General features: G+C 43.3%; 1 protein-coding gene across 1 annotated transcript in view; it reads right to left on the bottom strand.

Annotated features, from left to right (window-relative positions):
• LOC125457449 (succinate receptor 1-like) overlaps positions 1–19,443 on the bottom strand; it is a 35,148-nt gene extending 15,705 nt beyond the window's left edge. The window contains 1 exon segment of the mRNA XM_059650848.1: positions 19,158–19,443. Within this exon segment, the coding sequence (XP_059506831.1) occupies positions 19,158–19,443 (286 nt within the window).
• Between the last annotated feature and the right edge of the window lie 7,644 nt (positions 19,444–27,087).

Here is a 27,087-nt window from a genome sequence, read left to right as displayed (position 1 = left end):
TTGGAGTTGGGAAGGTGAGAAAATGCTTGCGTACCAGTTTAAATAAATGGTCTGACTCACCCCCAAACATCTCACAGGAGAGGGCAGAAAACGCCTCTCCCCATCGCAGAGCTGTGAACACACCCAGTTTGCGAGTGTATTCAGAAGCACAGTGGCTCAGTGGTTAGCACTGCAGCGTCACAGCACCAGGGACCCAGGTTCGATTCCAGCCTCGGGTAACTGCAAGTGAATTTGCACACTCTCCTCGTGTCCGCGTGGGTTTCCTCCGGGTGCTCCGGTTTCCTCCCACAGTCCAAAGATGTGCAGGCTAGTTGGATTGGCCATGCTAAATTGCCCAGAGTGTTCAGGGCTGTGTGGGTTATAGGGGAATGGGTCTGGGTGGGATGCTCCAAGGGGCAGTGTGGACTTGTTGGGCCGAAGGCCCTGTTTCCACACTGTAGGGAATCTAATCTAATCTAAAACCTTGGCTGTTTGGATATTATTGGGAATAAAAGGACATGGAGGAATCATGTGGAAAGTGTAGCTGAGGTAAAAGCTCATACATGGGCTTTGCAAACAGCAAATATAGGAGGCCAGTTGCCTTGATTGCAATGTAGTGTGATGTGGGCTGCAGTCCCACCCCAGCTGAGGTTGTTATGAAGGACTGTCCCTTTCAGCTTACCACCAAAGGAGGTGTGGTAACCCACAAGTTAAATGACCCTGCCTCTCTCTAATGAGACAGCAGCCCTCCGACCGAGGAGGACAATGGTGCTTTTACCTCTTAACAGCAGTTTTGCATGGGCTGTAATTTTTGCAATTGTTTGTACTTATAGGTATCAGAAATAATGTATGTAGATTCCGTTCATTTGAAAGTCTGTAGCAGGCTTACTTACAGCTAAAATCATTGTATACCAAGAAGGGTGATCTCCAAATACATCCTTCACACCAGTACTATAATACAGAGTGACAATGGTCTCTGGTTACCTCACGCATAGTGGCCCTTAGCCTATCTGCATTCAGAGATCTTAAAGCACTTTGACTCTTAAAGCAACAAACTTGTTGCCCTTCTGATGTTCCTTTATGCTCATATTAATTACTGGGCACCTTAATTTCCAAATGTTGTCCCGTACAAATCATGAAAGTCATTGGTTTGACTCAAACGCAATACCACATCACATTTCCCACCCAGTTAGCAGTAATGATTCCATTTTTTTTACATCAACCAGTTGTAGGCTCGAAAGAGGAACACGGAAGCTAAAGAAATGCTAGAGCTACTCAGCACACCAGGATCTTCTGATGAAAAGTCACCTCATTCCTGCAGAGATGCCACCTGACCAATAGTTCCAGCAATTTTTTTGTTCTAAATTCAGGCTTCCAGTTACCACACCATTTTGCTTTTGTTTTGAATGAGGAAGAGAAACAGTTTGAAATGTGAAAGTGATTCAATGGGGTTTAGCTGAGGAGAGAACAATTGGGCTAAGAGGAGGCAAATGAATTCAGGAATTGTTACAATTATATATAAAGGGTAGTGGAAGTCTCAAATTCTGAAACTCGGAAGCCTGTGGCTAATGGTTGGGACAATTTAAATTTTCAAGAGTGAGAGCAATGGTTTATTTATAGAGTGCCTTCAATGCAGTGAAAGGCCTCACGATACTTTACAGGAGCATCATAAAACAAAATGGGGCACTGAGCCACAAAGGTCAAGTCAGAAATTCAAAAGCTTGATTATAGAAGGATATCCTTCGGGGTGACTTCATGAAGGTAAGTGAGGTAGAGGAGGGTGCAGAGTGAGTATTTCAGACGCCCAGGCAACCAAAGGCACAGCCTTGACTGGGAATTCACGAGCAGCTAAAATTAGGGGATACATGTATATATCAGAGGGTTCTGGGGTCTGAGGAAGGGAGGGACTATGTTATTGAGTGACCTATGATGTGATGGAATGACAACCAACTGCAGTAAGCAATTAATGTTGACATCAAAGAAATTGTATAATTGGAAGGGTTAAACAATTCTTACGTTCAATTACATTCCAGCCCAAGACATTTTGTAGCAATAATCTTATATAACTGCTGAATTCCTGATACAAATTAACACTGCATGAGGGCAAGTAATAGGCTTTTCCATAGTAGAGGATTTTATATCATTTTCATCATAACAAAGTATCATAAATAATTTACTTTAGCTTTACCTTTGGCGATTGATGACTGATTTAACACAGTGACCCACAATGCCTCACCTTTTCTAGTTTTTGACAAATGCTCCATTCACTCCTTTCAAATTGGAATGCGTAACTGCGTACATCAAGGCTATCACCATATTGTTGTTTATCAGTGTTGAGATTGACTGACCAATGTGCATTGTGAGATCAATGGAAATTCATTCATTTATTCCTCCCATCAATGGCATGCTGTCACATAGTAAATGAACAATGCTATTAGTACACAGAGATAGTAGGGTCTAGGCCTGAAATGTCAGCCTTTCTGCTCCTCTGATGCTGCTTGACCGATTGTGTTCATCCAGCTCTACACTTTGTTATCTCTACACCTTGTTATCTCTATTAATAGACAGACTTGAGGACTGATCAGCCCAGTTTTAGTATTCACAAGATCTAAGGGGACTTGGTGGAAGTATTCAGAAACAGGAAGTGTTCTAAACAAACAGATTCTAAACAAGGCCTCACACCTAACAGAGTAATGGGAACTGCAGATGCTGGAGAATCCAAGATAACAAAGTGTGGAGCTGGATGAACGCAGCAGGTCATGAAGTGCTCCTAAGATGCTGCTTGGCCTGCTGTGTTCATCCAGCTCCACACTTTGTTATCTCACACCTAACATGCATTGTCTGGCCTAAAATGTCACCTCTTCTTTCCACTGATAAAACCTTTAGTTCTCTCAGGGTAGTGAATTGAAAGAGATTCGGGGATTTACATACACATATTAATTAATTAAAACCTTCTAACTGTTCAGAATGCCACACCCAACCGGTTTTAACAGATGGATGTGAAAGCTGGGATATAAAGAAGGCACTGAAATATAAATTTAAGGCAGCAAAAGTCTGTTTTCTGAGGCATATGATGGGATCAACAAGACAACAAAATTGACTAATAGAGGCACAGGAATATAAACTTGTACAGCACGGAAACAGACCCTTTGTTTCAACTCGTCCATGCTGACTGGGTTTTCGAAATTAGTCTAGACCCATTTGCCAGCATTTGGCCCATATCCTCCTCAATCCTTCCTATTCATATACCCATCCAGATGCCTTTTAAATGTTGTAATTGTACCAGCCTCCACCACTTCCTCTGGCAGCTCATTCCATACACGCGCCACCCTCTGTATGAAAATGTTTCCCCTCAGGCCCTTTCTATACCTTTTCCCCTCTTACCTTAAACCTATGCCCCTCTAGTTTGGGCCTCCCCTACCCTGGGAAAAAGACCTTGGATGTTCATCCTATCCATGCCCCTCATGATTTTATAAACATCTCCAAGGTCAACCCTCAGCCTCTGACACTCCAGGGAAGATAGCCCCAACCTGTTCAGCATCTCCCTATAGCTCAGGCCCTCTAACTGCAAACACATCCTTGTAAATCTTTTCTGCACCCTGTCAGGTTTAACAACATCTTTCCTATAGTAGAGAGGCCAAATTTTGAGAAGAGAGAGACAGGTTTACAGTTTTAGGAGGTTACCTCGTTTTATCATTACAATGTTGTCTTCTTCATGTTCCCCTGCCCATATCATTTTTTACTCATTGGCTAAGGCAGCATTTATTGCCAATCCTTAGGGAGAATACTAGCTTTCCTTCCGAAAAGGACATTAGTGACCTAGGTACAGATTTTGATATTATTGGACTTGAGGGTAGGAATACTGGAGTACAGTGATTAGCTTCCAAACTAAAGAAGCTTTTTAACGAGGTCATTTTCAGATTAGTTTTTTTTAACTAAATTCAGCTTTTACCATCTACTCTGGTGGGATTCAGACTCATGCCCTCAGAACGTTAGCCTGGTGGTTCAGGTTTACTAACCCAGTGGTACTACCACTACTCTGCCCGATTTCAAAACGTTTCGATTTTTCCTGGACAGGAAAGAACTTACTAACGGGTCACTGGACCTGAAACATCAACTCTGATTATTTTTTTCTTCGCAGATGCTGCCAGACCTGCTGAGCTTTTCCGGCAACTTCTGTTTTTATTCGAGAACTTACTGACCCTCTGGTAAGGTTTAGTGTCATCTCTGGCATGGGATTGGGCAGGTCAGATCACCAGCCTATTACAGAACCCACAAGGCTCGGCCAGCATTGCAATCAATCGAAATGAGCAGCACGCAGTTGGTTCGGCCAGACAAACAATTCACTCTGTTTGCTAAGAATACATGCATCGAAGGTGATCGATGTAACTGACAATTTTAATGCAATTGCTTGCAGAAATTATAATAAGGGCAGCCAACTGGACATCAAAGAATATTAGCACCCTGATTGGGGCTGTTAATCTGTTTGACGTCTGTCCTGGTTGACATATAAAAGCAGAGTGTCAGAGATGCTGGTACTCCAGTACCAGGCTCTGAATAAGGCAGTTCTGTAGTCAAGGGCTGGTCTTATGTAAATAAAAGGTGACTTTGTGACAGGATACCAGCCTCTGTGGAGTTATTTCAGTGCCAATACACTGGGTGCCACTGGGGCTATTACATCAAACAATGGAAGCAACACAGATAAAAAAAATCCTTCTTCATCTCTGTAACTTTCCAAGGTGATTGTGATTGTCTGATCTCAGCCTCGAGAATGCACAGGATTTCAACTGATCCATCACAGGCAGATGCCTGGGCTCAAAACCCTGGAATTCCCTCTTGAAATTTCCCTACCACTCAATACTCCTTTAAGAGAACCCTTAGAACCAGATTTTTGGTCACATGTCCTCATACCTCCTTGTGTGATTTGGTTTCTACTGTGCCTTTGAATCGTTTTGAGAGATGTTACATTATCCCAAAGGGAGTATATGACCGTGGGCTGTTACTTAAGTCCACACAAGCTGATGTAACAAATGTGCATGGTACTGGAAAATTGCATCATCAAAATCTAGCCTGCTTTATCATTCCTTCGGCTCTCCAGCCCAACTTTTGCTTTCTCCCTCCTGCTGAGCATCTACAATATCTTTCCACTTTAAGGTCAAGTGTTTTTAGCTGTTGTGTTGCAACTCGTGGGGAAGATATTTCTGTAGCAGTTGAGCCACGATACAAGTATCAGATAATTCCAATACAGGAGCTACATGCATTGATGGAACACCTTTAACATAATGAATCATAACAGGACACTGACACTGAGCCTAGGAGGACATATTAAGATAGGTGCCCAAACACTGTGTCAAGGAGATAGTTTTTGCATATAATCTTAAGGAAGAAAAGAGCGGCAGACAGATGATGATGTTTAGCAAAGGGATGTCAGAGCTTTTAGCCTGGTCAGCTGTAGGCATGACTACCAATGGTGGAACATCTTTAATCAATACGAAATAAATAGAGTGTTGGCAACTGTTTTCGAAGAGTCGAAGACGCAACAATTTCCCTTTGAAGAGGGTAAATCAGACTTCTAAATACTTTTTGCAGCCTTTCAAAATTCAGCGACAATCTTAAGAGTGCAGTAGGAAAAGCTTCAATATGGAAGTAACTTTGTTGTAACAGGCCGTGGAATTGTTGCTGCTGACAAAGATATTGTTCCACAAGCCTGCGCTGAGATCCCTCACCTTGATAAATACAACAAATTAAAATTTAAAAAGATATATTTTGTAACTGCTTCACTTTTGGCCCTGAGCATATCATTTTTGAAGCTTTAGTGTTGAACACTGGCCTCTGGTGGATTACAATGGTATCTGAAGTTGTGACAGTTTATAATCGGAGACTGAACTTGGGAAACGCGTTTGGCCCAAGGTTAGAATGCGTGTGAGCAAACTTGAGCTTCTGTAGTGATTTGCCGCTGTATTATAATCCCAGGGGAATGTGGTCGGAAAGATTGTTTGCCAGCCTGTAGATCCTTCAAAGCTGACTGATGGCAGACGGAAAGATTTGGCCAAGCAGCATCAGAGGAGCAGAAAAGTTGGCGTTTCGGGCCTAGACCCTTCTGAAGAAATGGGGGAGGGGAAGGGGTTTCTTCAAAAGGATCTAGGCCCGAAACGTCGGCTTTCCTGCTCTTCTGATGCTGCTTGGCCTGCTGTGTTCAGCCAGCTTCACACAACGTTATCTTCTGCTTCCCCAGGGCAGATGTCATGCAAACTTTTGTATACAACAGATGCAACGATGTAACACTATAGTGCTAGAATTTTAATGTAGGTAAGAACTGTGTATAATAAGACTACTGTAAGAACTGTACTTCGGATTCCATTGCTGCCCCAAGCTGTGCTCCTGGGGAAGCTATTTTCACCACTCAACAATTTGAGTCATTATTCAAACATGACTTCACAGAAGAAACATTCCCCCATTTCAGTCCTATTTGATTATTCTTTATCCTAAGACAGTGAATCATGTTCTTCAACCCCCAGATTGAAGATACATCATTCTTGTATTCAGTCTGTCAAACCCTGTCAGGATTTTCTATATTTTAGTGAGATTCTTCTAAGTTTTGTTGAATACAGAAACAAAAAACAAAAAATGCTGGAAAAGCTCAAGAGGTTTTGTAGCATCTGTGCAGAGAAATCTGAGTTAACATTTCGGGTCCGGTGATCCTTCCTCAGAATTGATGGTAATTCGGAAAATGTCATTTTTTTAAATGCAGAAGATAGGGTTGGTGAGAGGGTAAGGATTTAAACAATAAATGGGATTGAGCCCAAAGAGAGAGAAGAACAGATTGTTATCCAATCCTTTGTCTGCCAATCAGGCTGGGAGAATGAATAGTGATTAACGGAGACTATTATTAGCTAACAATGGGCTGAGTGTCATAGCAGATGATGTGATCACAAGGCTGGGTGTGTGGGGGTGGAGGTAAGGACAGGGACAGCTCAAACCCAAAAGTTGTTCCAGAATCTGCAATTCTTCCAGTTTTTAATTTACTGTGTACAGGCCTGGTTGGCTTATTCTCTCTTCATATGACAACTTGTCACCCCAGGAATCAGTTTAGTGAAACTTGACTAGACTCCCTTGATGCGTATATCCTTTCTTAGATAAGGAGACTGAACCATACAAAGTGCAGTTGCAGCTGCTTTAAGACATCATTGCCTCTGTACTCATTACCCCTTGCAAAAAAGGCCAACGTTCCAGATCTGTTCTGAAGTGCTTGCTAAACCAGCATACTTTCCTTCAGTCAACAAGGATGCCCAGGTCTGCACCAAAACTTCCCAAACTATTGCTATGTCCATAATACCCTGCCTTCTTGTGCTTCCTCTTGAAATGGACAGCTTCATTATTATCCATGTTATACTGCACTTACTTTTTGCCACCTCAACTTACGTAAATTGCTTTTAAAATTCTTTCATGCTCCTCACCATTCACAATTCCATACAATTCAGTATCATCTCTAAACTTGGAAATATTAAATTAGATTCCTCCTCAAAGTGGTTGATACAAATTGTGAATAGCTGGAGACCAAGCACTGATTCTTGCAGTACCCTTCTTGTCACCACCTTCCAATTGAGAAAGGCTGTTTATTCCTCCCTGGTAACAGTTCTCAATCTATGCCAGTATATTAGCCCCAGTGCCAAGTATTTTAATTGTTGCATACAAATCTCTCATCTGAGACTTTATCAAATTATTTCTGAAAATCCAAATACACTACATCCACTGATTTTCCTTTTCTGTTCTACTAGTTAAAAACTAGTTGGTTATTGAACATAAGATAATAAAATGTGAGGCTGGATGAACACAGCAGGCCTAGCAGCATCTCAGGAGCACAAAAGCTGACGTTTCGGGCCTAGACCCTTCATCAGAGAGGGGGATGGGGGGAGGGAACTGGAATAAATAGGGAGAGAGGGGGATGCGGACCGAAGATGGAGAGTAAAGAAGATAGGTGGAGAGAGTGTAGGTGGGGAGGTAGGGAGGGGATAGGTCAGTCCAGGGAAGACGGACAGGTCAAGGAGGTGGGATGAGGTTAGTAGGTAGCTGGGGGTGCGGCTTGGGGTGGGAGGAAGGGATGGGTGAGAGGAAGAACCGGTTAGGGAGGCAGAGACAGGTTGGACTGGTTTTGGGATGCAGTGGGTGGGGGGGAAGAACTGGGCTGGTTGTGTGGTGCAGTGGGGGGAGGGGATGAACTGGGCTGGTTTAGGGATGCAGTAGGGGAAGGGGAGATTTTGAAACTGGTGAAGTCCACATTGATACCATATGGCTGCAGGGTTCCCAGGCGGAATATGAGTTGCTGTTCCTGCAACCTTCGGGTGGCATCATTGTGGCACTGCAGGAGGCCCATGATGGACATGTCATCAAGAGAATGGGAGGGGGAGTGGAAATGGTTTGCGACTGGGAGGTGCAGTTGTTTGATGCGAACTGAGCGGAGGTGTTCTGCAAAGCGGTCCCCAAGCCTCCGCTTGGTTTCCCCAATGTAGAGGAAGCCGCACCGGGTACAGTGGATGCAGTATACCACATTGGCAGATGTGCAGGTGAACCTCTGTTTGATGTGGAATGTCATCTTGGGGCCTGGGATGGGGGTGAGGGAGGAGGTGTGGGGACAAGTGTAGCATTTCCTGCGGTTGCAGGGGAAGGTGCCGGGTGTGGTGGGGTTGGAGGGCAGTGTGGAGCGAACAAGGGAGTCATGGAGAGAGTGGTCTCTCCGGAAAGCAGACAGGGGAGGGGATGGAAAAATGTCTTGGGTGGTGGGGTCGGATTGTAAATGGCGGAAGTGTCGGAGGATAATGCGTTGTATCCGGAGGTTGGTAGGGTGGTGTGTGAGAACGAGGGGGATCCTCTTGGGGCGGTTGTGGCGGGGGCGGGGTGTGAGGGATGTGTCGCGGGAAATGCGGGAGACGTGGTCAAGGGCGTTCTCGATCACTGTGGGGGGAAAGTTGCGGTCCTTAAAGAACTTGGACATCTGGGATGTGCGGGAGTGGAATGTCTTATCGTGGGAGCAGATGCGGCGGAGGCGCAGGAATTGGGAATAGGGGATCGAATTTTTGCAGGAGGGTGGGTGGGAGGAGGTGTATTCTAGGTAGCTGTGGGAGTCGGTGGGCTTGAAATGGACATCAGTTACAAGCTGGTTGCCTGAGATGGAGACTGAGAGGTCCAGGAAGGTGAGGGATGTGCTGGAGATGGCCCAGGTGAACTGAAGGTTGGAGTGGAAGGTGTTGGTGAAGTGGACATGATTTTTCTTTCGTAAATCCATCTTGATTTTGTCGAACTGTTGATGTTTTTTAAGTTTTCTGTTATTACTTTTTTCTATGGAGTTTAGGAGTTTGAGAGGTGACCCGATAGAAGTTTAAAATAAGGAAGTGTATGGATAGAATTAATGGTAGCTGTCTTTTCCTTGGGATGGGGAGTTTCAAGACTAGGGGACACATTTTTAAGGTGAGAGAAGAGAAATTTTAAAAAGGTATAAGGGGCAATTTCTCTACACAGATGATGGCTTGTGTATGGATGAACTTCTTGAGGAAGTGGTGGATGTGGGTACAATTACAATGTTTAAAAGACATTTGGAAAAAACATGTGAATAGGAAATGTTTGGAGGGATATGAGGCAAGTGCAGGCAGCAGGGACTAGTTTAGTTTGGGAATATGTACGGCATGGACTGAAGGGTCTGTTTTGATGCTGTGTGACTATGACTCTGTGATTTCATTATAAGAGGCCCTAGTAATTTCCCTATTTCATGAGATTTGGTGAATTGGCCTGTAATTCTGCTTCCTTCCTCCTCTTTTTTTAAATGATGTGATTAAACGTTCTCAAGTGCAACAAGGTCTTGACAATATCCAGGCTTCGGCTGGCAAGTGGCAAGTGACATTCACGCCACATAAATGCCAGGCTATGACCATCACCAATAAGAGACAATCTAACCACCAACCGGTGACGTTCAATGGTGTTACCATCACTGAATTTCCTACTATCAATATCCTGGGTGTTATCATTCACCAGAGAATCAAATGGACTCACCACATAGACACAATGGCTACAAGAGTAGGCCAGAAGCTGGTGAGTAACTCACCTCCTGTTCCCTCAAAGCCTGCCCCCCCACCATCTACAAGGCACAAATCGGGAGTGTGATGGTATACTCCCCACTTGCCTGGATATGTGCAGCCCAAACAACACTCAAGAAGCTTGACACTATCCAGGATAAAGCAGCCCGCTTGATTGGCATTACGTCTATGAGCATTCACTTCCTCCACCACCGATGCTCAGGAGCAGCAGTGTGTGCTATCTACAAGGTGCCCAGCAGAAATTCACCAAAGATCCTCAGACAGTATCTTCCAAACCCACGACCACTTCCAACTTGTAGGACAAGGGCAGCAGACATATGAGAACGCCATTTCCTCCAAGTTCCCCTCCAAGCCATTCACTATCCTGACTTGGAAATATATCGCTGTTCCTTCACTGTCGCGGGGTCAAAATCCTGAAATTCCCTCCTTAAAGGTGTTGTGGGTCAACCTATAGTAGATGGACTGCTGTGGTTCAAGAAGGCAGCTCACCCCCATCTTCTCAAAGACAACTAGGATGGAGGAGAAATGCTGGCCAGCCAGCGATGCCCACATCCCACAAATAATTAGAGGAAAAAAACATCCTTAGCTCTGCCAGGAGTCTTCCAGATTTTACAGAATTTTGGAAGATAGCAACCCAATATATCCATTGTTTCCTTGACCACCACCTTTTCTTCCTTCAGGTATGGATTACAAAGCCCTGGAAATTAATTAGCTTTGACTTGCATTATTTCTCCAGCACGATTTCTTTTACAAATACTAATTTATTTCAGTTCCTCCTCCTTACTAAGGTCTTTCTTTCCCAAGCATACCTGGGAAGTTATTTGTTCCTTGAAGGCAGAACTAAAGTAGCTGTTTAAGTCCTCTGGTATTTCCTTTTTCTCTGTCAACATTTCTCTTATTGACAATGAGGGGCTGACTGTTTTCACAATCTTTTGTGTTTTTACACACTTATAGAAGCTGTTATAGTCGACTGTTATTTGCCTGAATATTAAAAATAGCAAACAGTAAATATAAGATTAAGGAGTTGAAAAATATCAAAATTGAGAGAAAGTTATCAAGAAATATCAAAACAGATAGCAATAATTTATTTTGATATTTAAAAATAAAGCTTTAAGTTTAAGAAATTAGTGTACACATTGTGATAGATATACATTTTTTTTCTTGTGCAAAACACAGATGAATAGTGGCCCATGACTAATAAAGAAATTAGAGATAGTATTAAATCCAAAGGGGTATCATAAAGTTGCAAGAAAAAGTTGTAAGCCTGAGGACTGGGAGCAATTTAGAATTCAGCAAAGGCGTACCAAAAGGTTGATCCACAGTGGTAAAATAGAATATAGGAATAACTTTTTAAGCTTTAGCCTCTAACTCTTTTAAGTGAACATAAATGGCGGGTCCTCTCCTTAGGCTGTTTCTTTCTTATCGAAATGCATCTATTCTGTGGATTCTGAAATATTGTCTTAAATTTCGGCCCCTGTATCTGTCCCTTGATTTAAATTAACAGCTCCCTTTTGTTAGCTCTGCTTTCATACTCTTATAATTGCCCCTATTTAAGTTGAAGATACTAGCCTTGATCTCAATCTTTTCTCCCTCAAACAGAATATAAAATTCAATCACATTATGATTTCAACTGCCTAAGTATGCCTTCACTATGACCATCATTGATTATTCCCATCTTGCTGTCAAAATTAGGTCAAGTACAGCTTGCTCTCTGCTTTGCTCCAGAACCTACTACTATAAAAAGTTTATGTTTTTATTTTCTAATCAATTTGTTCAGAACCGAACTTGGACTTCCTGGCTTAGAGTTAAGGATACCACCATCGTGCTCATGTAATAAATTATTATCAAATCATTGTAGGAACTCTTCATTGAGGTTATACTTGCTGATCTGATTTTTCCAACAAAATGTGCATTAAAATTCCCGATTTCAACATTTGTGACAAACTGCCATTATTTCTTCCTTTTTTCCTACCAAGTGGCAACTGTTAGGGGGCCTCTACACTTCCTCACAAGTGACATCTTGCCTTTAACATTTCTCATTTCTATCTAGACCACTTCTATATCATGTTTCCATGGTTTAAGCCACCCCTCTCTCTTCGTTCTGTTATCATTATTAATTAATAGAACAAACGCTTCAATTTTTAAAGATTTCTGTCCTTTTTAGACATCATGTGATCTCCACTGGTCAGATTCTAATCTATGTATCTGAAATGTCTTTCAAGTCATGATTATTTATCTCTATTTGCACAATCAGTTAATCTGATTTGTCTTGAACGCATTGTGCATTCAAACACAAAGCACTTAGTTTTATCCCTTTTTTATATTTATAAGCTCTGGTCTTATCTGCTGATTCACAATTAGATTCATGCTCTTCATTGCTTCCTGTCACTGTTTGCAATTTCCCATGTTAACATTTACTCGCCTGCCTTGTCTCTATACTTTGATTCACAATGTCTTCTTAAATTTCAGCTCTTGCTCCAATTATTTAGTTTAGAACTCTCTCTTCTGCACCAAGCCTGTAGTTTGCTAAAACACCAGCCCCAGTATGATACAGGTGTCCATTTTAAATGCTCATCCAGATGCTTCTTGAATGCTGTGAGAGTATCTGCCTCCAACCCTCTCTCAGGCAGAACCTTCTGGGTGAGGAACAAAAATGTTTTGCTTAGATCTCTTCTAAACCAATTAGTCCTCATCATAAACTTATGCTCTCTAGTTTTAGACAGGTATGCCATGAGGAAAAAAAGACTCTCACGACTTAGTTGTCTATGCCTCTCATAATTTTGTATACCTCAATTAGATTCACCCTCAGCTTCCTCTCTATCAAAGAAAACAAGCCCAGCCTATCCAGGCTGTCCTCATAACTGAGACTTTTCATCCCAGGCAACGTCCTGCTGAATCGTCTCTGCACCATTTCTAGTGAAGTTGCACCCTTCAGACAGTATAGCAAGCAGAACTGCACAAAGTATTCCACCCATGGCTTAACTAAAGTTTTATAAAGTTGTAACAAGCCTTCCTTGCTCCTGTACTCCAGCTAATAAAGGCAAGCATCCCATATGCCTTCTTCACCATCCTATCTACCTGTCCTCACACCTTCAGGCATCAATGAATGAGTACATTAAGGTCAATTTGTTCTTCAGTTTTCCCTAGAGACCTACCATCCATTGTGTATATCCTTCTTTATTAGACCTCTCAAAATGCACCACCTCACACTTATCATGATTAAATTCCAGCTGCCAGAGCTTTGCCCAATTTACCAGCAAATCAATATCAGAATGTAGCCTGAGACCATCCTTCTCATTATCAATAAGACGATCCTTATATCATCTACAAACTTTCTAATTCTACCTTTTACATCCACATCCAAGCTATAAATATTAAAAAAAACCCTAGCTTGGCCACATCTGAAGTATTGTGTCCATTTCTGATTGCCTCATCACAGAAAAGATGTGGAAGCGTTGGAAAAGGTGCAGAGGAGATTTACCAGGATGTTGCCAGGAATGGAGGGAAGGTCTTACTAGGAAAGGTTGAGAGAGCTACGGCTTTTCTCTTTAGAATGACGAAGGATGAGAGGTGCCTTGATAGAGGTGTACAAAATGATCAGAGGTATAGATAGAGTAGACAGCCAGAGACTTTTTCCTAGGGTGGAGGTAGCTGTTATGAGGGGGCATAGTTTTAAAGTGAGTGGAAGTAGATATAGGAGAGATGTTTGACATAGGTTCATTACTCAGACAGTGGTAGGAGTGTGGAATGCATTGCCGGAGAGGGGAGTGGAGTCGGCCTCATTAGAGGCATTTGAGCGGCTATTAGACAGGCATATGGATGATGGTATAAGGTAGGGTTGGAGGTTAGATAGACCTTAGGTTTTGGGTAAAAGTTCGGCGCAACATCATGGGCCAAAGAGCCTGTACTGTGCTGTACTATTCTATGTTCTATGTTCTATAACAAACAGCAACGGTGCCAGCACTTATCCCCGTGGTATACTGCTGGTCATCAGCTTCCAATCACAAAAACATCCCTCTGCTATCATCCCTCTTCTATGATGCTGGAGTCAGAGATAACACCAGTGTGGAGCTGGAGGAACACAGCAGGTCAGGTGACATTTAATAAGTGATTACCGGGATCAGTAATGAGGCCTCAACATTTTCACAATTTATATAAGTGACTTGGATGAAGGACTGAAGGAATAGTTGCTAAATTTGTTGATGACAGAAAAATATGTAGGAAACTAAGGTATGAAGAACATAAGGATGGTACGAAAGGGTATAAATAGGCTAAATGAATTGGCAATTTAAATTTGCTAATTTGAGTGTAACCTGGGGAAATGTGAAATTTTCCACTTTGGCTGGACGAATAAAAGGCAAGTGATTGCCCATTTAAGGCAGAGATGAAGTTAAATTATTACTGAGATAAAAACGTGAGCCTTTGAATTTCTCTTCCCCAAAAAGGGTGGAAGCAGTCTCTGAATATTTTTAAGGCAGCTGTGACGGCCAGTCTGCGCATAGAGAAACACACAGAAAACTCCATCCTCTTCTGTATTTTCATGTTTAAGTTCTATTTCTTATAAAAATGGTGAACTGAGAATAGCAGAGACTAATCACATGGCTGTATTCCCAGAAGCTCTGAACACTGTGTTGTAGACACATTCCAGCTGAAACTGACAAAGGACTTGGAGACATACCATTTGTTTCCAGCTAGGAGAGCATTCGTCCACTGAGATAAATAGTACCTGAAATATCTGCCCTTGTCAAATCACTGAAATCAGTGCATCTTGACTTCCAAGAGTCTAGCTCAATTGCAGTTTGACAAGCAGAGGGAGAATGGTACTCCAGGCCATCCTGGCAGACTGCCTTGGCCCCTCCATCCCTGAGTCCAAGTTGCTAGCTGGAAAGAAGCCTTCATGTTGCCTGCACAAGGGAAAACTACTGGATCTAGTTCACCGAGGAAACTATTATTGGACTCTGACCTCCTGAAAGTTGAAATGCAAATAAACTAGGCAGCACGGTGGCTCAGTGGTTAGCACTGCAGCCTCCCAGCACTAGGAACCTGGGTTCAATTCCAGCCTTGGGTGACTGTCTGCGTGTAGTTTGCACGTTCCCTCCGTGTCTGCGTGGGCTTCCTCCCACAGTCTAAAGATGTGCAGGCTAGGTGGATAAGCCATGCTAAATTGCCTATAGTGTTCAGGGGTGTATGGGTTATAGGGGGATGGGTCTGGGTGGAGTGCTCTAAGGGGTGGTGTTGACTTGTTAGGCTGAAGGACCTGTTTTCACACTGCAGGGAATCTAATCTAATACCCCTAGATATACCAAAGCCTGTAATTTCAAATTTATCTTCTCTCCTGTCCTCTGCCTTAAATGTGCAGACAGAGGAACAAAGCAATTCCTTTGCAGTTCAAAAGTTTTTGTAAATGAAACAAACTGAATTATAATTTAAAAACTAGGGTTCAGGTGACATCTTTGGGTTGCCTGAACATGAAGAGAAATCAATCAAACAAAACTTTGCCCTCTTGGGCTTAGAACTGGAAAATCCATTATAATGCAAAGTCAACACAACTCTCTCTTTGCTTTTGACATCGAGGTAAATAGTTAAGCAAGGGTTACCACATATACTTGGGAATGTGGTGTAATCTGATCAGTCATGATCTTGTAGAATGGTGGTGCAAATTCAAGGAACTGAGTAGCAAATGTATGATTTGTGTGTTTAGATATAGACATAGAACATTATAGCACAGTACAGGCCCTTCGGCTCTCGATGTTGTGCCGACCTGTCATACTGATCTCAAGCCCATCTAACCTACACTATTCCATGTACGTCCATATGCTTATCCAATGACGCCTTAAATGTACCTAAAGTTGGCGAATCTACTACCGTTGCAGGCAAAGCGTTCCATTCCCTTACTACTCTCTGAGTGAAGAAACTACCTCTGACATCTGTCCTATATCTTTCACCCCTCAATTTAAAGCTATGCCCCCTCGTGCTTGCCGTCACCATCCTAGGAAAAAGGCTCTCCCTATCCACCCTATCTAACCCTCTGATTATTTTATATGTTTCAATTAAGTCACCTCTCAAACTTCTTCTCTCTAACGAAAACAGCCTCAAGCCCCTCAGCCTTTCCTCATAAGACCTTCCCTCCAGACCAGGCAACATCCTAGTAAATCTCCTCTGCACCCTTTCCAAAGCTTCCACATCCTTCTTATAATGCGGTGACCAGAACTGTACGCAATACTCCAAGTGCGGCCGCACCAGAGTTTTGTACAGCTGCAGCATAACCTCTTGGTTCCGGAACTCAATCCCTCTATTAATAAAAGCTAAAACACTGTATGCCTTCTTAACAGCCCTGTCAACCTGGGTGACAACTTTCAAGGATCTGTGTACATGGACACCGAGATCTCTCTGCTCATCTACACTACTAAGAATCTTACCATTAGCCCTGTACTTTGCCTTCTGGTTACTCCTACCAAAGTGCATCACCTCACACTTATCTGCATTAAACTCCATTTGCCACCTCTCAGCCCAGCTCTGCAGCTTATCTATGTCTCTCTGCAAACTACAGCATCCTTCGTCACTATCCACAACTCCACCGACCTTAGTGTCGTCTGCAAATTTACTAACCCATCCTTCTATGCCCTCATCCAGGTCATTTATAAAAATGACAAACAGCAGTGGACCGAACACCGACCCTTGCGGTACACCACTAGTAACTGCTCTCCAGGATGAACATTTCCCATCAACTACCACCCTCTGTCTTCTTTCAGCAAGCCAATTTCCGATCAAAACTGCTATATCTCCCACAATTCCATTCCTCCGCATTTTGTACAATAGCCTATTGTGGGGAACCTTATCGAACGCCTTGCTGAAATCCATATACACCACATCAACCAGTTTACTCTCATCTACCTGTTTGGTCACCTTCGCAAAGAACTCAATAAGGTTTGTGAGGCACGACCTTCCCTTCACAAAACCGTGCTGACTATCCCTAATCAATTTATTCTTTTCTAAATGATTATAAATCCTATCCCTTATAACCTTTTCCAACACTTTACCAACAACTGAGGTAAGGCTCACTGGTCTATAATTACCAGGGTTGTCTCTACTCCCCTTCTTGAACAGGGGAACCACATGTGCTATCCTCCTGTCATCTGGCACTATTCCTGTAGACAATGACGAGTTAAAGATCAATGCCAAAGGCTCGGTAATCTCCTCCCTGGCTTCCCAGAGGATCCGAGGATAAATCCCATCCGGCCCAGGGGACTTATCTATCTTCACCCTCTGAAGGATTTCTAATACCTCTTCCGTGTGAACCTCAATCCCACCTAGTTTAGTAGCCTGTATCTCAGTATTCACTTCGACAACATTGTCGTTTTCTAGAGTGAATTACTTTCCGCCTGGGCCTAATTCAACAGAGGACAGAATTCTTCAGATTGTAAAAACATTCTTATACAAGCCCAAAGAACTTGCACGGACCATTTACAGTCAGTATCAACTATATTCTTGGTGTGTGCAGCATCAAAATACTTAAAAGGTAAGCTAATATTTTGTTTTGCAGATTAATCAATTACTTTTTAAATTTAACTTGTCAATTTCTACTAGCATAGAGACAAATAGTTCATCCTTCCTGTGAAACAGATATGTTTAATTTCCAAGAACACAATTTATATTGATCTACTTCAATTGGATTTTGGATTTGGCAGAGTTTCTGGGGCTTTCTAATGTGAATAGAGTTGCATTTTCTCCCTTCCTCGTTCATTTCTTTAACATGATTTTGAGCCTGATGGTGCAAAGCAATGACCATTAAGTGTAACTAAAGTGGCAACAAAAATTGCTGAAGGCTTAATCTTAGCCTGTCTGGTCAGGCTGTGGACTTAATAAAACCATTGAGACCATTGTTACTTTTTCTTTTAATTTTCCCATGTTTGGTTTGGAACTGCAAGTTGAGGATTGAAGACTGACCTTTGGACAATGGCTTGTTTTTCCTTAAAGAAGAAAAGAAAGAACAAAGGATGGATATTTGCTTTTAGGAACTAGCCTGGAAGGTTAATGGCTGGTTAGTTCCAGCTTTAAGACCTTGTAGTTGATTTGCATCAAGGTGATATTATGCTCAATTGCTTTGGCAATGGGTTGGATGAACAATTGAGGGAGGACCGGTGCTGGCCAGCCAACTACGCAAACATTAAAATAAAAAGTATTGACTGATTTAGCTGTGACTGGGTTTTGGTTTGAAGGCAGTTTTGCTTGGGAAGTTGCTAGATTGGGAAGCTATTTTATGGTTTTACTTTCTAGTTATTGACTAGTTATTGACTTGTTAAAAGTTCTGAGAAAAGAACATCAGTCTCCAAAGATCTGTTGAAGCTGTTTGCCTTGACTGGTGACTATGAAATTCAAACAAATGTACAGCCCTAACTGCCTATAATATGCCCATCATTAAAGGATTTCATGAAGGCCCGGTATTCATCATTGGAACAGTTATTGCACTGTCAAATGTATAATTATTTTCTTTTTAATTTATCCCTTAAATGTATGTTGGTATCTTCGAGGGGGTGTTTACAATTGAAAAAAAAAGTTGGACTCAGATCATAGATATTAATGAGGCAGCCTTGCTGTTCATTTGTGTTCTGCTAAATTTACATTATGAACAACTTGTTCATTTTTGTTTAAGTTACAAACTTGATACCCAAGGTCTGTTATTTCTAAAGTCTAGTTATCAACAATTGAACAATTTTGAGGAGCAACAAGTGTTTTAATTTCACTGAAATCACTGAAAAAATAGTCTTGGGCTGGGCCTTATTTCTCTTCGGCAAAGAGCTTTTTTAATGACACAAAACAAAGTAAAACCATCCGACAGAAATGGAAATCATTCTTTTTGCAGGAATATAATTGGAAACCAGAATACGACAACACTTATAAAAACAAAGAAATGAAGCATCTTTACTGAAAAACATGTAATGAAGGATTGTGTTGAGATGAAAGAATAGAGGACAGATAAAGGAATATCCTGATGAGTAGAAAAGATCGCAAATAAATCAACTGGATAAAGCTCATGATTCATTCGACACTTTTCTTCTTTTCCTCTTTTTTGTTTACATCCTTACATACCATCAGCGACAGCAAGGAATCCCAGCACAGACTCAAGTGGGCCCAGCGTGGATCTCATGGCGGTCAAGAGTGGGCCGTGTGTGGGCATTTTGGCAGTGGCCAGTGAGCCCATACTTACTTTTCCAGGGTGATCACGGGGCCTAGCATTGGAATTGATGGCTGCTACATTGGCAGAGGCGACATTGGCAAGGTAGGCCCAGTGGCCAAAGGTGGCACCTGAGTATTGGCAACGTCGTTGATAGTAGGGTCGGGTGCTGGCAGCGGTGGATGGGGAGCGCAGCGACATTGACAAGAGAGGTCCAGTGGCAGGAGACGCAATTCTGACATTTGGCAGGCCCAGCACAGGCAGCAGAGAGGCAGTGGCAAAGGAGAATCAGCCTGGTGGTATTTGATGGCTCCTGAAGAGCGTCAACTTCAATGTTGAGATAACAAAGTGTGGGGCTGGATGAACACAGCAGGCCAAGCAGCATCTCAGGAGCACAAAAGCTGACGTTTCGGGCCGAGACCCTTCATCAGAGAGGGTCTGGTGAAGGGTCTAGGCCCGAGACGTCAGCTTTTGTGCTCCTGAGATGCTGCTTGGCCTGCTGTGTTCATCCAGCTCCACACTTTGTTATCTTGGATTCTCCAGCATCTGCAGTTCCCATTATCACTGACACAACTTCAATGTTGGTTGTGTCTGGTGTAGATGTCGGTGAGGCAGTGGAGGAGGGATAACGGCATAAGCACCATTGATGAAGAGCTGGCTCAGGCTTGATAGACTGTCTTAAGTTATATCTTTCTATGCTTTTCTTATTCTTAAAACTATTCAAAATGGTGCCGAATCATGGCAATAATGGAAAATCTCTTCACTATTTTTACTGTTTTTCTCACTTTAAAATACACGCGACAATAAAACATTCAAATCATTTAAAACAAACCATTCATAAAGGAACCTTCGCTGATTCATTAAGGAACAATGTTAAATAATACCATGTCACATGAAAGTGGGAGGAATCTGTACAGAGTTAATGTATACATTTGCAAAGCAGGAGACTTACAAATAATACAAAAAGAAGATCCTTTCAATGAAATGTAATTGTTAGGGATCCTCTGATAATAGATCCTCAGAAAATAGTTTCTCCCACAGGGAGACAGATTGCTTTGGGTTATAAGGTGTAACTTTAATGGTTGGTAGGCATTTTGTTCTTTGCCATTAGAATCAAAACCAGCATGGAATCAGGCCCTTCCACCCACCATGACTATCCCAACCAACAAACACCAAACTGCATGCATCCCATTTCACCTGCACTTAGTCCATAACCTGTTACGCTCTGGCATTTTAACCTTTCATCTAATTTCTTCTTAAATGTTACAAGAGTATCTGCCTCCACCACCCTCTTAGGCATTGTGTTCTATATTTCTACCACTCAGGTGAAAACATCTTCTCTCAGATCTCCTCTAAGCCACCTACTCCTCATTTTAAACTTATTGTTAATTATGTCTTTCTTAGCTATTCTTCAATGTTCCTAGAAATCCTTGCATCGTTGGGCAGTACGGTGTCTCAGTGGTTAGCACTGCTGCCTTACAGCACCAGGAACCCAGGTAACTGTCTGTGAGGAGTTTGCGCATTCTCCCCGTGTCTGTGTGGGTTTGCTCCAGTTTCCTCCCACAGCTCAAAGATGTGCAGGCTAGGTGGTTTGGCCATGTTAAATTGCCTCTCGTGTCCAGGGATGTTTAGGTTAGGTGGGCTAGACAGGGGGAAATAGAGAGGTAGGGGAATGAGTCAGGGTGGGATGTTCTTCAGAAGGGCAATGTGGACGAGTTGGGCCAAATGGCCTGTTTCCACACTGCAGGGATTCTGTGATTCACACTGGCTCTGAATTCTCACTGCACTAATTCTGAAATACTCTCACTTGCCAAACATAGACATACCTTCAAGTAGCTACTTCCTGTCTATGTTTGCCTGTTCCGGTCTAATGATATTGAAATTGGTTTTCCCCCAGTTTAGGCACTTCACTTCTGCACTATCCTTATCCCTTTCCATAATGACTTTGAAACTTACAGATTCATGGCTACTGTACCCAAAATGCTCTGCCATTGAAATTTCATCCACTTGACTAACTTCATTCCACAGGATTAGGTCTAGCACAGCCCCACATCTAGCATGACTATTTAAATTGTGCTGTATTACTAAGTGGTAATCCCCTTATACCTGATTCAGGAAGTTGTGGTTTTGGGAACTGAAGCACCAAATTCAGAGGGATACTTCCAAGGAAGTGTATTCAGGTTGTTGTCGAATTTTCTTAGTCACAGAAGACCGGGGAAGTCATCCTTGTTCAATGCATATTGCTCTGCCAACATCACGAGAAACAAATCATCATGACTTTGCTGTTTGGCAATATTGCAGTCATGTGTGCAACAGTGACTGATCTTCCAAAGGAACTCATTAACCACAAAGTGTTGTCGATTATTAGAGTAATTTCTTTCCATAAGCTGTCACTATCAATTTGACATGTGAAGGAATTGTGCTCCTGAATTATCATTCTTATGGCTCTCAGTTATAGAAGACCCACAGTGTGGAAATAAGGCATTCAGCCTAACAAGGCCTCACCCATGAACATAGACTCAAACTCACTCCCCTACACTACCCCTGTAAGCCTGCATTTCCCATGGCTAACTCACTTGACTTGACCATCTTTGGACTGTGGGAAGAAACCAGAGCACTCAGAGTAAGCCCATGCAGAAAATGTGCAAACTCAACACAGGCAGTTGCCCTACAGTAGGATTGAACCCAGGTCCCTAGCACTGATGAGGTAGCAATGCTAACCACTGAACCACTATACCACCCCTCTTTTCCCAACTGTCTCAGTACTTTAAACCTAAAATCAGCAAAACAGAACACGTAGTACAGGATTACTTACCACTCCAGAACAGGATCCCCACATTAACTTTCAGGTTACTCCAGGATCACTGCAGATCAGCTCCTGTTGTAAACCTGTTGTGCTTGAGTTCAGTCTTCACGGTGCATCTAAAACAACAGAGGAAGTGAAAGGTATAAAAGGCCGACAAAGGGGAAATGGATATGATGTGTCTTGTGAGTAGTCTATCTGTAATCTTTATATAGTGGGGAGGCTTAGTGGTGTTATTGCTCAACTATTAATCCAGAGATATAGTCAATGTTCTGGGGACTTAGGTTCAAATCTCACAATGGTAAATAGTAGAATTTGAATTCAACAAATATCTGGCAATAACAATCTAATGATGATCATGAAGCTGCAGATGATGGTTGGGGGAAACACCATTCTGCTTCACTAATGACCTTTAGGGAAGGAAGCTGTTGTCTTTACCTTATCTGTTCTACATGCAACTTCAGACTCACACCAACATTCTTGACTTTTAACTGCCCTCCAGGCAGCAAGTACCGGTCTAGCCAGTGATGCACACATCCCATAAATAAATGTTTAAAAAGTCTACAAACTGTCCCTGCAAAGTGACACCAACACCACTGCTTCACATTGCTGCTGAGCCGCAGAGAACCAATGTTGTATTTTATAGTGACATCAATTCCCTTGCCTTCTTTTACAGAAAGATACAGCATGCATAGCACATGAAGAGCTGTGAGGGGTCAAGGAGCAGATTAAAGTTATCTCTTAAAGCAGCTCAGGTCATCTCTAAAGCTGCCCTGCTTCTTGCAAAGACTGATAGGTGGCTGCTGCAAATAACAGCAAGATAACACCATTGAATGAAGAGGCTTTCTTGCTGTAATTGTAAAGGGCTTTGGTGAGAACACACCTGGAATGTTGTGTGCAGTTTTCATCTCCATATTTCAGGAAGGTTTTTAGGCCAAGGGGGAAGTACATCACATGTTTACCAAATTAATTCCAGGAATGGCAGAAGTAATGCATGAAGAGAGATTTGATTGGTTAGGACTATATTCACTGGAGTTTAGGAAAAATGGGTGGTGGTGGGGGAGTTGCGGGGGGCAAAAGGCGTTCAATAAACCAATGAAATTCTAACAGGGACAATGGGAACTGCAGATGCTGGAGAATCCAAGATAATAAGGTGTGGAGCTGGATGAACACAGCAGGCCAAGCAGCATCTCAGGAGCACAAAAGCTGACGTTTCGGGCCTAGACCCTTCATCAGAGAGGGGGATGGGGAGAGGGTTCTGGAATAAATAGGGAGGGGGGGGGGCAGACCGAAGATGGAGAATAAAGAAGATAGGTGGAGAGGAGAGTATAGGTGGGAAGGTAGGGAGGGGATAGGTCAGTCCAGGGAAGACGGACAGGTCAAGGAGGTGGGATGAGGTTAGTAGGTAGGAGATGGGGGTGCGGCTTGAGGTGGGAGGAAGGGATGGGTGAGAGGAAGAACAGGTTAGGGAAGCAGAGACAGGCTGGGCTGGTTTTGGGATGCAGTAGGGGGAGGGGATGAGCTGGGCTGGTTGTGTGATGCAGTGGGGGGAGGGGATGAACTGGGCTGGTTTTGGGATGCGGTGGGGGAAGGGGAGATTTTGAAGCTTGTGAAGTCCACATTGATACCATTGGGCTGTAGGGTTCCCAAGCGGAATATGAGGTGCTGTTCCTGCAACCTTCGGGTGGCATCATTGTGGCACTGCAGGAGGCCCATGATGGACATGTCATCTAAAGAATGGGAGGGGGAGTGGAAATGGTTCGCGACTGGGAGGTGCAGTTGTTTGTTGCAAACCGAGCGGAGGTGTTCTGCAAAGCGGTCCCCAAGCCTCCGCTTGGTTTCCCCAATGTAGAGGAAGCCACACCGGGTACAATGGATACAGTATACCACATTGGCAGATGTGCAGGTGAGCCTCTGCTTACTGTGGAAAGTCATCTTGGGGCCTGGGATGGGGGTGAGGGAGGAGGTGTGGGGGCAAGTGTAGCACTTCCTGCGGTTGCAGGGGAAGGTGCCGGGTGTGGTGGGGTTGGAGGGGAGTGTGGAGCGAACAAGGGAGTCACGGAGAGAGTGGTCTCTCCGGAAGGCAGACAAGGGTGGGGATGGAAAAATGTCTTGGGTGGTGGGGTCGGATTGTAGATGGCGGAAGTGTCGGAGGAGGATGCGATGGATCCGGAGGTTGGTGGGGTGATGTGTGAGAACGAGGGGGATCCTCTTGGGGCGGTTGTGGCAGGGGTGGAGTGTGAGGGATGTGTTGCAGGAAACATGGGAGACGCGGTCAAGAGCAGTCTCTTCTCTCCACCTATCTTCTTTTCTCTCCATCTGCGGTCCGCCTCCCCCTCTCCCCCTATTTATTCCAGAACCCTCTCCCCATCCCCCTCTCTGATGAAGGGTCTCGGCCCAAAACGTCAGCTTTTGTGCTCCTGAGATGCTGCTTGGCCTGCTGTGTTCATCCAGCTTCACACTTTATTATCCTGAAATTCTAACAGGACTAGACAGAAAGGATGTTTTCGATGACTGGAGAGCCCAGAAACAAGGAGAGCTGATTTAAGGTAAGGGTAAGTAGGTCATCTAGGACTGAGATGGGGAGAAATTTTTGAGAGAATGATGAGCCTGTGGAATTCTCTGCCACAGAAAGTGGTTCAAGCCAAAACATTGAATGCTTTCCAGATGGAGTTAAATATAACTCTTCGAGCTAAAGAGTTCAAAGAATATGAGGTAAAAGTGGGAACAGGGAACTGAGTTGGGTGATCAGCCATGACCATACTGAGTGGCAAAATAGGCTCAAAGGCTCGAATGAGCCTGTTCCTCTTTGTTTCCAAAGTGCAGAGAGCTCTTTTCTGGAAGCATAGGAGCCTATTTTGCCAAGCTACCACAAGGATGTGGAGGTTTTGGAGAGGGTATACAAATGGTTAACCAGGATGTCGCCTGTTTTGGAGGGTATTAGTGACAAGGAGAGATTGTACAAATTTGCTTTGCCTTCACATGATAGAGGTTTGCAAAATTATGAGAGGCATGGATAGTTGGAATTTTCACAGGGTAGAAATATCAATTACTAGGGGACATAGGTTTAAGGAAAAAGGGGGAACGTTTAAAGGAGATGCAAAAGGCAAGTCTTTCAAACAGAGGGTGGTAAGTGTCTGGAGTACACTGCTATTATATCTGCCTCCACCACTTTGGCAATGTTTAAGAGGCATCTTGACAGATATATGAATATGCAGGGAATAGAGGGATATTAATTGCATAGAGGCAAAATGTTATAAGTTCACAAAGGCATAATGTGTCAGCAGACGCTTCAAAGGGCCTGTTCTTCGTACAGGCCTGTTCTTTGTTTTCTTTGTTCCTTTTTCTTTAAAATAGCTGGTCTTCTGCTTACAACTACTTACAAACAGCTTAGATTCACTTTTCTCAGTGGCCCATACTAACTCTTAACTAATTACGCGTAGAGAGGATGGAGGATACTTTACACACGTAATCAAACACAGAACAAATGAATGATTAAACATTACGTCTCATTCCTGTAAAACTGAAGTCCTATATTAACTTAAGATATCCTAGACATAAAATGTTGATTCATCAAGTCATTTCTTAGATTTCAGGTTTTACGGCATGATGGCTCAGTGGTTAATAATGCTGCCTCACAGCAGGTTCGATTCCAGCCCTGGGTGACTGTCCTTGTTTGAGTTTGCTCATTCTCCCCATTTCTGCGTGGGTTTCCTCTCACAGTTGAAAGATTTGCAGGCTAAGTGGATTGGCATGTAAAATTGCCTACAGTGTCTAGGTATGGACAGGCTAGGTGGATTAGCCAGGGGAAATGCAAGGTTTCAGGAATCGGGTGGAGTCTGGGTGGGATGTTCTTTGAACGGCCGGTGTAGACTCAATGGGCCAAAAGGCTGCTTTCCACACTGCGCCACTGATTTCCACCAAGTACAGAAGTAATCTTTGACATATGCAGGTCTTGAGTGACAGTGCTGAGGTTTACAAATTGAAGCCTGGAGTTATGCATGGCCAACTCAGGTAATGAAGCAAATGATTAACATGACAGCTGTTCATTGGGAAAGGCAATGTATCCTCATAAGTAGCCATATAAATATTATGGCAACAAACACAGGTCAGTGGCTAGGAGCCCTGCAGCAATTAACTCACTTACTGACTCCCCAGAGACTGTACACCATCTCCAAGGCACAAGTTAGGAGTGAAATGGTATACTCCACACTTGCCTGGATGATTGTAGTTCCGACAACACTCAAGAAGCTTGACACCATCTAGGAAAAAGCAGTATGTTCAAATATTCCCTCCTTTCATACTGAAAGTACACACTTCTGCTACTATCTACAAAATGCTGTGCAGAAATTCACCAAGATTCCTCGCAAAGCACCTTCCAGATCCGTGACCACTTCCATTTAGAAGCACAAGATCCCTGCTGGAACTCACAACACTGAGGGCTGAGGGCCCTACACCAGGTGGACTGTAATGTTTTGAGAAGGCAACGCACCTTACCTTACAGAAGACCATAAGATGGAAAGGCAGAGGTAAGCCATTCAACTCATTAAGTCTATTCTACTATTCAATGAAATCTTGGCTGATCTGACAATCATTACTCTATTTTCAATATGCTCATCTCTCTTTCTTCTAAACTGCAATGAGTGCAGGTCCATTCTACTCAACATCTCCTGAAAAGCAACTCCCTTCCTACCCTTGTGATCAGAGATAATGGGAATTGCAGATGCTGGAGAATCCGAGATAACAAAGTGTGGAGCTGGAACAGCAACTCATATTCCGCTTGGGAACCCTGCAGCCCAATGGCATCGATGTGGATTTCACCAGCTTCAAAATCTCCCCTCCCCCCACTGCATCCCAAAACCAGCCCAGCTCATCCCCGCCTCCCTAACCTGTTCTTCCTCTCACCCATCCCCTCCTCCCATCTCAACCGCGCCTCAATTTCCTACGTACTAACCGCATCCCACCCCCTTGGCCTATTCCTCCTCCCCAGACTGACCTATCCCCTCCCTACCTCCCCACCAATATTCTCCTCTCCTTCTATC

This window comes from Stegostoma tigrinum, chromosome 14 (genome assembly GCF_030684315.1).
Source record: "Stegostoma tigrinum isolate sSteTig4 chromosome 14, sSteTig4.hap1, whole genome shotgun sequence".
NCBI classification, from domain to species: Eukaryota; Metazoa; Chordata; class Chondrichthyes; order Orectolobiformes; family Stegostomatidae; genus Stegostoma; species Stegostoma tigrinum.
The sequence above is the reverse complement of the archived record's forward strand: the minus strand, read 5'-3'. Positions and strand labels throughout refer to the sequence as shown.